A 14,591-nucleotide genomic window follows, 5' to 3' on the forward strand; every position below is an offset into this window, starting at 1 on the left:
CCTTTGTTCTAGATAAACTCAGAACAACTCTGAGTTGAATAGAATACCCTTTTCTCTTTCCTCATTACTTGCTTATATGTGACCTTTGAGAATATTACAGGCTTGTTCCTAATCTAACTTAAACGGTAATGCAAATTTGCAGACTTCAGTGGAACAATCCATTAGGAGAGGTCAAAATCAGATTCTCTATTGGAAAAAGGTACTAAGTAAGCATTTGTATTACACATCTATTTATACAAATACTGAAAGGTCGTGTGGGCTCGCAGAAGATGACGTTCTAGAATCTCCCAGTATGCTGTGTCTTGAAGTTACTGGAACAGAATTTACTGCTGGGTGTGCTGGGCAGGTATGCATAGGTCTAGAGAAATACAGCTTCCATTCTCATGAAGGAAGAAGAGTAAGCTACAATGCCAGAAGCTCAGCTGTTACTGAAGTTTTTGAACCAGAATTTATAATCTTTTAAAGATCACATGTAATGAAATTTACCAGAAGACTTTGCATAAACTTAAGGCAAAATGTGTTACTACTATGTATTATATCACTAAAGGCAGTGGAACTTCTCATGAAAATATTTAAGTTGTGCTAGTTTATTAATTGATTGCTTATTTATGTATTAGAGCAAAGATGAACAACAAGTGACCTGAATTACATAAACAGGACTTGGACTTAATAATAAAAGAGCATAACACTGACTTGTTCTTTTCCTTCCAAAACCTGTTGTTTTATGTTTTATTCCACCCACTACTGTAAATTAATATTAGTGTCTTAAATTAAAGGATAAAAAAAATGAAGTGCAACAGGAATAGGCTTGGTGGAGAAAGGTCAGCTCTGTCAGACAAAATGTTATGCAATACTGCATACAACACAGCTAGTAGGGATACTGAAGTCACCACCATTTCACTTCATTTTGCCTGTGGTAGGTTTTTTTTTTCTCCTTGAGGAAAACTGGGGATTTGCATTATTTAGGCTAAAACGCTATAAAGAGGGAAGCCATACTGAGGAAGAGGAGAGGCTTTGAATCAGCTTTTGTGTCTGGTGGGAACATTTTCTCAAAATGTAGGTGCTATTTCCTGTAATCAAGGGCTTTCCAGAGCCTGATAATAATTTCCCAGCTGTATAATTTTGGTGAATTATTTTTTAGCCTTGGGTTATTTCATGACTAGTTTTGCATATTAAGAATGGGAGAGGATCATATTCATCTTGATGATAGAAAACAGGGAATAGAACTCCCACAGCTCTCTCTCCCTTTCCCTCCACCTTGTGGAAAGTTTGGCTTTGTGCTAAAGCGTGAAAAAAGCTTTGACTGCAGTATGTCAGGCATATTTCAGCTCGATTTGTGTCAACTCTAATAAGTCAGCTGACAAGGTAATAAATTGGGTGTCTGTTCAAGACCTGGCACCTGTACAGGAAATAAAAGGGGATTTCAGTTGCAGGAGGTTTGCTTTGTTTCGCAAATGGACCTTTTCTCAAGGCTCCTCGGCCTCCTCCCCCCTTCTCTTTACTGAAATCATGTTATCAAAATGTTTATTTCAGTTGTGACTGGAGCCAGTTTTTCATCAGGAAAAGAACGCTCTGTGACTGTCCTTGGAAATGGAAATCCTTGTGCTTTCCACTCTGAAACAAAGGCTTACAGAGCATTTAATTATTCATGTATCCTGCTGTTACATATATGGTCTGAATAATTTCATATTATTGAGAAGAAACTGCCTTTGTTCAACATTTTGAAACTTCACATTCATACAGTTTGAATCAGGCTAGGAAAACTGAATTTATTTAACCCAGGGAAACTGTGTTAGTAGTATCTTACTATTTTTAATGATAATATAACCTTGTGACCAGGGTATCTTAATATGTTTCCCTCTGTGCCTGACCTCCAAGGATGCAAGTCTGTTTATAGCCCTTGAGAGCTGAGCTTTTGTAGGTCCAGCTGTAGAGTTGTGTTTTTAGCTCTGGGGTGCCAGGTTGGTTCCCAGTGTGACACAAACTGGTGACTGCAATAGTGGTGAGAGCCTGAGGTGGTTTCCCTGGGGTCTTCTCTTTCAACACACGGATCTTCCTTCATGCTCAAAAGAGAGACTGTTAACAGCTACTGTCTCTGACCCTTTTCCCTTTGGGGGACTGTCCTGGGCACCATGGAAGAGGTTTCCTAAACCTTTGGTTTCAGGCTGTAAGGCTGATCTGTGAGTTGGAGGATGCAAAATAGGACTTTGTATGCTTTGAAATGGGCAGCTGCTTTTTCTTCCAATTGAATTTCCTCAACCTTTTCCCTCCTTCATTATCCCATAGGGATCTACCATAAGTAGATCTTCATTTCCTTGTGGAGATTTCATCTCCCAGAATTTCCTCCTTTGATTTTTTTTAATTAGAGGAATTGATAATCTGGCCCAGTAGAAGGAGGAGGGGGAAATGGTTTATTAAAACAAATATTATCACCTTTGAGTAAAGTATGTATGAACTTTAGAAACAAGGGGATGAGATCTCTCTCTCAAAGTCCAAACAGTTGCCTAAGTGCATACTTCGTACATAATAAGAAAATCTTCAACAGAAATGTTCAAAATCCGAGAAATCTATGCAGTGTATGTAATAAGGTTTTCTGTACAGTCTATCTGTTCTAGGATTTATTACTCCTTATGCAGAGGACTGGACTGGATGACAAAAGTCTTACCTATCCGCTTCTGTCATATTTATGGTTAAAACCTAACATTTAAATGACGAGAAAGGTTTTTTAAGTTCTCTTCAGTATTTGCAAGAAGTGAAAATGGAACTAGAGGGAGGAAAAAAAGGGCAATATAAACCTTTAAAACTCCAGCTGAACTTTCAGAATTATAATTGAAAGCAAGCTCTGGACTTTCCTATCTATCACACTGTAAATTTTTTAAAAAATATTTAGCTAAGCAGCTCTTCTTTTTCCAGCACTGCATAGTGATATGATGGATTACTCTAAACTAATTACAGTAATCAGCTAGTGTTATGTGCTGTAGAGTTGTGATTCAAGCATGAAGGAAAGAATGAACAGCAAATTACATATATAAAAAATGTGTTGCAGGGTTAGCTCAAGTTTTACACCTTGGCCTCAGCCTGGGGGGGGGGGGGAAGGACTCAAGGGTGAAATACTGAAAGCTGATAAAAAATGGAGGAAATGTACCAGTTCACGTATCTTTGGATGTACTGCAAAGGCATTATATGTTAATAAAAGTGAAAGAATAAAGTAAGAAAACAGTACCTAATAAGAACTGATACTCTATGTTGCCAGAGGTGTTTTAAATTTCCTGGCCATTGAAAAGATGTTAAGAAATGCCCATTTCTTTGTGTTTGAATAAAATCAGCTCCCTTCTGACCGGTTTTGAAAGGGATTGAGAATTTATACTGAATTTTACAGATGCCTCGTGAGGTGAATTGCAAAAATCTGGTTGGACACCTATAATCTTCTTTAAAAATATTTATAGAACACAGCTCTTATGAAAATTAAACATGTTCCAGGTGTGTACAGTCCAACTTCTGGGCATAGCTAAGTTGTTTTTGAAGTGGTAGATACACCTGTTGTTGCTAGTCAAGAGAAATTCTTCATCTGCCAGCTGCTGAAATGAAACTTCATGGGTTTTGTTGTGTTTTGCAAGAGAAAAACTGGGATGATTGTGCTAAAGGTAGGAATTAGTTGCAGGCAAGGTGTGGCAGCTGGCTGGGGAAAACACATTTGTTCTTTTCTTCCTGAGCAACAACTCCTTGTAATGCTTCAGCTTCTTGCGATAAAATGGTGGATGTGATACTGTTCTGCTTGCAGGCTAGTATCGGGAGCTTGGGATTTTCAGCTGATTTTGTTCCTTGTTAATAGAGAAACTAGTAGTGGGAAGATTAAGGTGTTTCCTTCTAGCCTTATCCAAAACACTGTTGTGGGAAAGAGGTGCTAACGCCAGAAATAAAAAGCTCTGAATGGATGTCTCTGCAAAAATATGGAGATGGCTGTAAAGTTCAGTCATAGCATCATAGCATGGGGGATGGTTTGCAAGCTGACACAGTCATGTTTGCTGAGGTTCCCTCATGTGTCAGTGCAGCTACCCAAAAGAATAGAGCATGGCTGGACTGTTTTCAGGGATATATTCCAGGTGTGTGAAATAGGGCTTTAAGAGGAGAAGTATAGCGTGCCCTTTTTTAGTTTTGCCAATTTAAGTATTTTTGGGCTCATGCTATAAACTATATAAAAAAACAATCTACCTGAAAAAAAAAAGGGGGGGGGGGGGGGGAAGGCAAGTTTGGGAATAAGCATCATTCAGAAGTGTCACCGAGACAAGTATGAAAAGACATGGACAGAGAGATGCCTGGAGACTTTCAGCTGATTTCAGTGTAAGGTGAAGCTTTAAGGGCAGAGTAAAGTGAAAAAGCGATGTTGGACTGTGACAGTCTTTCAGCAGAGGTTTTGCAAGGCTGACACACCTATGTGCAGTTTGTTACCACCTCTATTCAAGTGGTTTTTTTGCAGGTGTGACATTTGCTATCCCCATTTGTAGTTCTCTGAATTTGAATCCCTTAGTCTTCCTTCAACCATCAATATGATTTACAGATTTCTAAAGTCTTTCACAACTTTGCACAAAGGTATTGTTCTGCTGATAATACTGCCACCCTCTCCCAAAAATATACCAACAGCAAAACATCTAAGAACTAGATTAGTTTTTATTGTGTGTAGGTGATGGTGCTAATGATAATCTTATTTCTGGCTCTTAGGCCCTAAACTGAGGTACCTTTAATCCATTGATACATAAAAAAGAATATGTGTGATTTTCCTACAATTAGTATTTTTCCCTACTCTTTTTCTGCATGCTGATTTTCAGAGGCAGCTCCAGTTCAGTTCACCACAGTCCCACAAACACAAAACGGCAAAGGAGGGTAGTGGGAGGGCGTGCAAGGAGGCTGCTGCAGATCATGCTGTGGACAACTCTCTTCCTCAAAAATGCCAGTTTAAATATGCATCAACCTACAGCTGAGGCACCATTTCAGCTACCTAAGCCAATTGTCACTTGAGCCACCCCAGTGTCCACAGCCTCTCATTTCTGTCACACTGGGGCTAACACATCCCAATCTGTACAAAAACTCAACCAGCAAAACCAAAGCAATTTGGAGGCAGATCCCTCTCTGAATCAGTGAAACAAGGTGGGAGGTGGTAGGGCACTGCGGGGAGTGTGTGATCTTGGCAACCTAAATTTGTATTAACCTAAACAGCTGTGGAGAATTACCAGTGGATCTGGCCTGCCCATCCCAGAGCTACTTTCTCCTTCTCCTGGTGTTAGCATTCATCTGTGTTAGGTCGGGGGTAGTTGATCACTCCTTGTTAGCCAGGAACTGAGCAGCAATAAAAACTGCTGTTTGGTGGCTTTTCCGCCTTTGCAAATTCATGGGTTTTCTCTCCCTTTCTGGCAGTCCTGCCATTTTTCTCTATCAATTGCCCTTTCCCTTCTTTTTGAAGGCATTGGGCTTTGTCTCCTCCTGCTGTGTTTATCCCCTTTTAAAGTGAAGCGATATGCAGAGCAGATTGAATATCTCGTGGCTTCCAAAAGTCCTGTCACCATCCATGCCCTTCCTTACAGTGGAAATAGTCATGGTATTTTAATGTCATACATTAGTATTTGAGCATAAATGCTGCTATACTTCAGTCACCTCTACCTTGTAAATTAGCAGGGATGGCTTTCCTCCAGATCTTGGAAGAACAGGAACACAATAATACCTGCAGAGCACTGGAGTGCTTCAGCCTTTGAGCATGCTGCAACATAAGTGATGAGCAGGTAGGGTCAGTTTAAAAACCTTGTAGATCTTAAGCAAAGGTTCCACTGAAGTCAATAGTAGTACTTGACAGAGGTTGCAGAACTTGGAGACTGGCTTTATATGTGTTACAAAAAGACTCCCATCTGATAAATGGTAAGTATAGAGTAAAAATATTATGTAATTAAAGTTGACAAAATTATTGATAAAACTTTCTGGATCTCTGTTTCAGTGTTTTATTCAGAAGCGTTGACTTAATTAGTTATATCTATATATGGGATAAGTACAGACTCTTTGAACTGCCCTGGGACTCGCCATGGACATGGTATTTGACACTTCTGGGAGTGGACTTTGCATACTACTGCTTTCATCGCATAAGCCATGGTAAGATTTAACAAGCTTTTAATGTATTAAAATAAAAATTATATGAATTATTTATTAATAAAGTGAGGTGTTTAGTTTTGTTTCTATACTTAAACTACTATAAGCATACATAGTTGCTTTTCTTCTCAAGGGTTAGCAGAAACTCACTTTTACTTTGAGCATGGAAAACAGTTTATACATCATAATCTGTATAATAAACGTGGTTATGTGAAAAGAGTATCAATTTGAAAGCAGTACCACAGTGAAAGTAAAGTATCAGGGAAAAAATAGGGAGTACATAAAAATTAAGGGTTAGTATCCCTACACGCCTGTATGAAAAATGCAGCATAGTATATAGATAAGTATTTCAAAATAATCTAATGGATGTACAAAATGGAGAGTAATAAAAAGAAGGGTGGCCAAAATAATGAAAGGACAGCTGACTAACTTAATGTGTTTTAAAATATAGTTTTAATTATTCAATCATTGTTTAATTGGTAAATGAATAAAATTTTTTCTATACTTTATATATCTATGGGCATAGGTATATATGTATGAATAAGTCATGTTAGAAATCCTGTCTGCAATTAACACTTGACTACATAAATGCAAGTCTTGCCTTGTTTTTTTAGAAGTATGTTTTTATCCCTTTTAGCTTTTATACATGGAAGAGAAAATGCACAGCTTAGAAAGGATTTAACTTTTATTTATTGTAACAGTGGAAGCCCATGTAAATCATCCACTCATTTCTGTACACATATATTTGAAGATGTAATAATATCGATCCCTGTGTGCCTGTGTCTTATTACATATTTCTGTTCTATACCGACAACATATTTTTGTTCTAGCCTTGTATATCCTATCTGAAAATACAGTAACACTTCTATCAATCCAAATTTTGGGCCTGATCTAAAGTCCGTAGCGATGAAGTAAGAATCTTTTTGTTGTTTAAGAGGCTTTGGTCTGGGCTTCTCAAGCCAGACTGCCTATAGCTCGCAAAAGCGGTGGGATCTAGTGACAATAGTTTATGTAATGTGCTTTCAGAAAGGGAAAATGTTTTGATGCCAATAGGTCAGCGGAATATATGGAAGTAGGTAAGAAAGGAGCCTGAGCTGCAGCGGGGAGTGGGAGGGAGGAAGGGTCCCTCCCGGGTGGGGATGGCAGGCAGGCGTGAGAACAATGCAGGGTGGGTGCAGGGGGACAACAATGGTGGGGGGACAGGGCGGGAGGCGAGGAAGCAGGGGGACCTGGAACAATGCAGCCGGGGGGACATCGCGGCCGGGAGCTGGGAGCCCTGCGTGGGTGTACGCGAGACTGGGAATATGCTTCGCAAACAATGACATTAACAGTGCTGGCAGGGCTACAGCCTCAGGCTGAGAACTGGACCAGAGCAGGAGGCTATTCCTGCATTTTAAAATAAAAATAATTGCCTTCAAGTGTTGGAAAATCACTAGCCAGGCTGTGCTTTCACTGGAGTCAGTGGTAGAATTCCCACTGGCAGAGAAGAGAGCAGGGTCAGTTCTGTGCTCTCTAAAGCAATTGCATGTATTTCTGTTCGTGCAGCAACTTTGCATTTACTCGTCTGTTTTTCTCTGTTCAAAGGGGGTTGCACACTTTGAAATGAATCTTGCTAGCTGTTTTAGAATTAAAATCCAAACCAATTCTGCCTAAACGTAATGGAGTTGAGGAAACCGTATAAGAAAATACTGCTCTTGTGTTAATAAGGTCAGTGCTGAGCATTCAATAAATGTTAATTTACTCTCCAGATTACAGAAATACTGCTTGCAGTTAGGTCTGAGCTACTCAGCAGGGAACTGATGCAACATTGTAGAACATCACTTGAAGTGGAGATTTTAGTTTAACCAGTGCTTTTTTCTCTGGTCAAGCAATGATGAAATCTGTAGCACAGCAACACAGCTGCGAAAGTTGGCCACTTTGGAAGTTGTTAAGGAAATTTAAGTGTAGGAGGTGGGTTTAAAAAGTAAATTGTAAACTCATGAAAAATACCTTTGCACTTTGAGAGGCCAGGGCACTGAAACAGTCTCTGGTATAAACGGACAAAACACCCTTGCACTAGAAAGTGACAGGGCCTGGTAATTCAGGCTTGGATCCCAGAGCAAAGTTAAAAATTAATAGCACATGTATATCCCAGGAAATTCAAGCTGTGTGGGCTTATGTGTGGGGATGTAAATAATAGCGCTAATTGTTTCAAACTGGAAAACTAAAATTCAGATTCATTTTGCAGTTGCATCTTAATACTTTATTATTTTTGATAAAAATAATAATCATCAACACATAGCTTTACTTGTCTCCCAAGCAATAATGTGATAATTCGAAGCCCTGTCTTTTTACTACCTTATCTCATCTCATGTTGTCCATGCAATAATTGGATTGTCCATTCTGCTATTTGAAGAAATCGTCTGAGTCATTACAGATTTTAAAGTTTCTTCTGTAGCAGAAACTCTACTATACAGTATCAGGTTTTTACCCAGCACTTGGGAAGCTATTTTTTCCTCTTCACTATATGTGTGTAATAGCTATTATCATAAACTGAAGTTATACAGCAACAAGAGGAAGTATTTTTAGGTGTGATCTCATTTTGCAAAGGATAGAGTTATTCTAAGTATGTGCTTGTATTTTCCATTGTTTGCAGTAGCCACTAAAAAGTTAGAAAATAAAATGTTTCACCAGTTATTCCAGCATTCTTCTGGGCTTGATCCAACAGCCATTGCAGTCAATGGGAGTACTTGGTTAGCCACTGCTTTTTCTCCTGGTGTTTTAATGAATTTATAAATCAATGTAACTCTTCCCTTTGTTTCAGTAAAAACACCCGTTGTGGCTGTACTAAGGAGAAAAGAACGCTGTAGAAAATCACAGGTTTTGGTTTTATATATTTTTTTTTTCAGGGAAGGATATGTGTGGGTTTGGGGGATTTTTACCAGTTATTTTAATCTATCATATCTGGATTACCCTTGAAGCTTCCCCTCCAGGTGCAGAGTCCTTGCAGAGTTACTCTTGCAGGAGAGGGGGATTCGGTGATCCCAGAGCAGTGCCAAGCCCCAGCCCTGGTGCAGCACACACCTCCCCGTGCCCTGGCCTCACAGATACTCCTGTTGCAGCTACATGAAAACGGCAGTAAGGAATTTGGAGGCTCTGTAAACTAATTTCTTTAGCAGCCACACCTTTTAATCAGGGGAGGAAATCTAGAGACTTCCAGATCCAGGCAAAAACAAGAGGCGCACTTGTGTGGAGCCCAGGTCCCGGCTGTGGAGCGGCTGGCTCTGGTGCGGGGTCTCTGCTGGGCCCAGGGGCACCCCCTGTCTGAGCAGAGCCCATGGCAGCGGCTGCGCTCCCAACCCTGTGCCCCAACAGGGGACAGTGGGGACCTGTAAAACTCTGGTCCTCAGTGTCAGGGAGTAGTTTTTAATCTGTGCTCCCCGCGGGATTGCATCCTGCAGAGCAGTGTGATTTTCTGTCAGCCAGGGGACCCTCCTCTCCTCTTTCAGGCCTTGGAAGAAGCTGTCCAAGTCTGGCAGCCAGCAGATTTAGAGAGCCTGTGTCTTTTTAACGGCAGCTTCCAACACCTCTTCTTTTGTTCTCCTTTAGTGCTGGGGAATTTCCATTGCTTCAGCGTCCCTCCCCTCAGACAACCTGGGAGAAGCGCGTTTCCTTCAGCAGGCCGACCTCCGCAGCAGCTGCATTGTTCTGCCAGGGCTGCGGCGGCCCGTGTCAGCCGCTTGCCCCCATTGTCCGCTGGTGGCTTCCAGCTGCCCTGTGGGATACGTGACATGGTCCCTGTCAGCAACGGGCCGAGCCAATATGAGCTGATGGTTTGAGTTATGTGCAGAGGTCATAAAGTAGACCTCAACTGATAAGCGTATCCTCAGCAGATTCCCCAGCTGCTACATAAAATGTTGAGTTAATGGCGTGTCTCTTAATAATTCTGAGTTTGTTTGTGGTGGATGAGAAATAAGTCTTCTACTATACCAGGCATATTGTGGAGAAATAGGCTCCAAGTTCCACAGATTCTCCCACCCCACAGGACCGATATTTTGGCCAAAGCCAGCTTCTGAAGGGTCAGAAGTCGAAGAAGAAAACCTGAAAACTCATTTCAGTTTTGTCCCTCAAAAGGCCATGCCTCAGGTATGTGGCAGAATGTCTCAGCTGAGGATATTGAGGAGGTTTTCTTTCTAAGATTTCCAATAATCCGAAGCTTTGTGAACTTCTCATATTCTGTTTTGTATAATTTTAAAAAGTGGGTTTCCCTGTTCATGGCTTACATTGCTTCTTACTTTTCTCCCAGTAAGCATCTTTTCTTACAGTTTCATAGAACAACTTCTTCGGCAGCAGAGCTGACTTCAGAAGTTTCTGGCTGCTCTTTCCTACACCATGATGCAGTTTGCCACCCACTCGGTTCTGGAAAAAACCTCCTGCACCACGACTGTGTGCCTGAGGTCACTGAAACAGTCCATGTTGAAGAACAGAGCTGTGTTGAGTTTCCTAAACAATTTGGCTCAGTTCAGTAGTCATGGTGTCAACTTAGCTGTGGTCGAGGACATAAGCAACATAAACCAGACTGGCTAGCACAGAATCTGTGGGAAACTTGGAGACTTCAGAGAGAGCAGAGAGAATTTTCTCGGTCGGTAGTGCACAGGCAGGTAACTCACTCTTTTATAAGGACCCAGAATGGACAAATCGAGGCAGGTAGCATCTCAAGATTCATGCCGTTAAAATGACTGGAATAGGCAACAGTAAACCCCAGTCCTGTTCTTTCTGCTAACAATATACGTAGTCTGCAATAATAATCCTGATATTATCGCTCTGGACACCAGTGCAATGCTGATGCGGAACGAGGAGATAAGTTTGAACTTGCAAGCCTGTGAAGACAGCAGGGCTCACAGTCTCTTCACCATCTACATTTACTGCTCATTTTGGGAGGTTGCATTGGAATCATATGATAGTGCTATCTTTATTTATCTGACCCATTCCTGCCTTTGAAGTGCTCCTTTCATCTGCATTTTATAATGTATTTGTCTGAAGTTGGTATATTAGAATGGACTTGTTCAGCAGATTTTATATTAAGAATTGATAGTATATTGATATAATCTTGGATTTAAAGTATTTCAGATTTATGGGAAAGTCATTATAATAAAATTATGTCTGACTTTTGTTACTGGCAATATGGTCAGAGACACAAAGTTTTCTTTTTGGGAAGATCTGTATTCCCCTAGAAATATGGTAAATGACAATGTTCTTTTACATGCCAAAGACTCCATCTGAGGGGCAGAGGGAGAGGGTTGTGTGCTGGTGGGTTTTTAGGCTTGTCCTTGCACTCTCTTATCTGACCAGAAATTCAGTACTATATTGATTATCCAGCGTGAAACAAATTTAATTCCACCCCAGTGAAAGATAGAAAACTTTGGGAACTGTCAAGTGCCTGAGTGAGGCTCTGCTCTTTCTCGTGTCACAGCTTGTGTTGATTGCAAAGGGAATTGATACCCAGTGATTAAGAGAAATATATTCTCTTCTTGTGAATTTTAGAGAAAACATTTTTTGCCATTCTGTCAGGTGTTTTTTCTTATTTTTTTTAAACAGGCTTGGGAGAGCAGGATATTAAAATGCTGACTCTGCTTGCCTCACAAAAATAGCAAAAGCAATAGCTGGTTGTCATATTTTCTGTTCTATCTTCTGAATGATTCTAGTATAATACCTGCAGACAGCATAACATGAATTGAAAATAAATAGAGTTCATGTGATTATGATTCATTCCCTGCCTTCCAAGTCCACTGTAAATAAATGACACCATTTGTTATTTCTGTATGCTTGTTTTTATACCTGTATCTTTTACCTTTCTCTGACTTTTCAGAAATAAGAGGTGCTCCTTTACCAAGTGTCATTTAATTTTCTGAGAGGACACTAAATTTGTAGAAGACCACCGTCTATCTAAGCAAACCAAAATGTTGCATTTCATTTTGAAATGTAAATATATATTTTGGTTGAGAAAGTTCACCTGAAAACTACCTCAGCTGCAATGAGGCTTCCTGACGTGGAGTGGTCTAGGGTCCCATAAAATTATAGGAGCCTTCTTGTATTGTTTTCAGGTTGTTATTGTTCGTAATAAGTTCCTGTTGTTTGAAAGACTGATTTCTTGTATACTGGCAAGAATAATGTCCTGATATGAAGTGAGGTTGACTCATTTAGTCTGTTAAATTTATTGTGGCACATACAGAGATAACAAGCCCCTTCTGTTTTACTTTAGAAGCTGTGAGATAAGTGACTTTCTGAAAAATCTCCATAACATGAAGAGCTTGGAAGATGGAAATAAGAGGAAAGCCACTAGAGCGTTCTCACTTAATCTTAATTTCTGAATATCCAAAAGACATTTACAGGTGAATAGATTTTCTAAATATGTGAAATGCCAGAGGTTATTAAGAATTACGATGACAACCAATCTGCCAGGAAGTTGTATGGCAGACAAAGTGGTTGGCCATGGATTTTTGGCTCTTTAGAGCTACTGCCTCAGAGTGGGAATATGATGTAGCAGAGGACAGGACATGTCTCATTGCTATAGGTGAGGAATTAAGCTGCATGATCTGAGTTCAAAATATAGTTCAAGACATAAGCAGCTTATTTTTTTTTTTATGATAGAAGGATACCAGCAGAAAAGTCAGTATACACTTGCCATGATTTTTACAGGTTTTCTGTAAATACCTGGTAATTGCTTTTCTTTGTCGCAGGATACTGGGAGAGGTGGACCTCTGTGGTTGTTATTAGGGCTTCATATGTGTATGAAAGCAATCTTTTTGAAATTTTCTGATATACCAATATATCTTTTAAATATCATGACATATGCATTCCTGAAAGCGTGAGCTGACACTATTATGACACTTCTTACACCAAGCATTCAGGTGGTAATTCCATCTCCTCTCAGCACTGTTTATCTTTTCTCAGGCTTCCACCATGAAGAGGCCTGGCAAGCTCCCCAGTACAAAGTGAAAAAGAAACCATATTCCTCCGTTTTCCTTGCTAGTCATCTTTTCTTATGATTGGGAAAAGGGGCCAGCACAGTTAATATTCCTCTTAAGTATCACGCAAATCCTGCTTTGAGGGTTTACATAAAACATCGGCATTCTTGAGGCTCTATATGTAGACATGCATTTGCTAGAGGTACCTATTATGGGTGTTTGGAGGGTAGAGTTTCATCTTTTTCCTACCTGCAGTGCCTGGATTGTTCCTGAGTGCACAGACTGGGGAAAACGCTCTGGATCAGCTTGCACAAAATCAAGTTTGTAACATGCTTTTAAAATAAAACATTAGAAAATGTAGAATAAATATCCTTAAATATTCAAAGCTGTGGGAAAAAGTCACTTTTTTTTTTTCACTTAAAATTTTCTTTAAGGTGGTAAAACCTAAAATTTCTGAAGCTTGAAATGAATTAAAAAAGGCATTTGTGAAATGACTGTCTTCTGAGATACCAGGAAACATTCACAGTATATGGACTGAGCAGGTGGATGTAATGAAGAAACCCACACATTGCACACATGGCTGTTGTGATTACAGTCATGCTCCTGACTATTAAACTAATCTGACAGAAGCATCACTGCACATGAACAACTTAAAACAGTATCTTATGGGATGAAGTGGGAGAAGAAATTTTGCTATAAATTAGCATGGATTGAACATTCAAAAAGTCAGCTGTCTTCACACATTTGTATCCTTGGCTATTGCTGCCCTCTAGTCTGTGCATGTGCATTTTAACCGGGAAAAAAATCACTCCCTTTTTAGTCTTGAGTGGAGACATGAGTATGAAAGCATCTAACTCACTATGCAGAGAAACAGTTCATTTGACATGCTTTTCCAAGTGTGCTGCTGAAAACCAATGAAATGGTGCATAACACTTGTACTTCTTAAGGTGTTATAGAACATAAAGTAAAATATGAATTATCCAAGTTTTAAAGTGAACCTTTTTGCAGTTAGTGCATGTGGGAGTGGAGAAACTAATTCTTCTGCAATAGTGTGAAGATACGGGGCTTTACCTGAAAAAAAGATTTGAAATAGTTCCATTACACACTATTTGACCTCCTAAATGTTTTAGAACCACCTTCAATCAGGTAACTTCGTAAGTTGAAGAGAGAGACTGTACGTTTGGAAGTTTAACTACTTCCAAGTTCTAGAAAAGCAGTGCAGCTATGTCTGTCTTTTATTCTTTTTTTGAAACTTACATTTAGAGTAAGTGAAAACCCACCTGAGAATATATATTCTTTTTTCTCTTGACCTAATTTTAAGCCATGTTACTTATTTCAGCTAAAGGCTTCTTACTTAGAAACATAAAAATGCTCACTAATACCTATTTCCTGAATAAGCTGCACACAGATCACTTCGTTCAGGCTCATTTTAAACACATTTTTTTCCTAAACCAATTTTAATTACTTTGGAGATGTCAGTTTTGGATACAGCAGCTTTGCAGACTGTCTTGC

At 39.7% G+C, this 14,591-nt stretch overlaps 1 protein-coding gene across 1 annotated transcript in view; it reads left to right on the top strand.

Moving 5' to 3' along the window:
• Positions 1–14,591, top strand: part of AGMO (alkylglycerol monooxygenase) — a 192,017-nt gene that overhangs the window by 14,154 nt on the left and 163,272 nt on the right. Inside the window, exon 3 of the mRNA XM_056336837.1 lies at positions 5,984–6,135. Coding sequence (XP_056192812.1) covers positions 5,984–6,135 — 152 coding nt within the window. The remainder of the gene's footprint in view (positions 1–5,983; positions 6,136–14,591) is intronic.

The sequence above is a fragment of the Falco biarmicus genome, chromosome 4 (assembly GCF_023638135.1).
Source record: "Falco biarmicus isolate bFalBia1 chromosome 4, bFalBia1.pri, whole genome shotgun sequence".
Taxonomy (NCBI): Eukaryota; Metazoa; Chordata; class Aves; order Falconiformes; family Falconidae; genus Falco; species Falco biarmicus.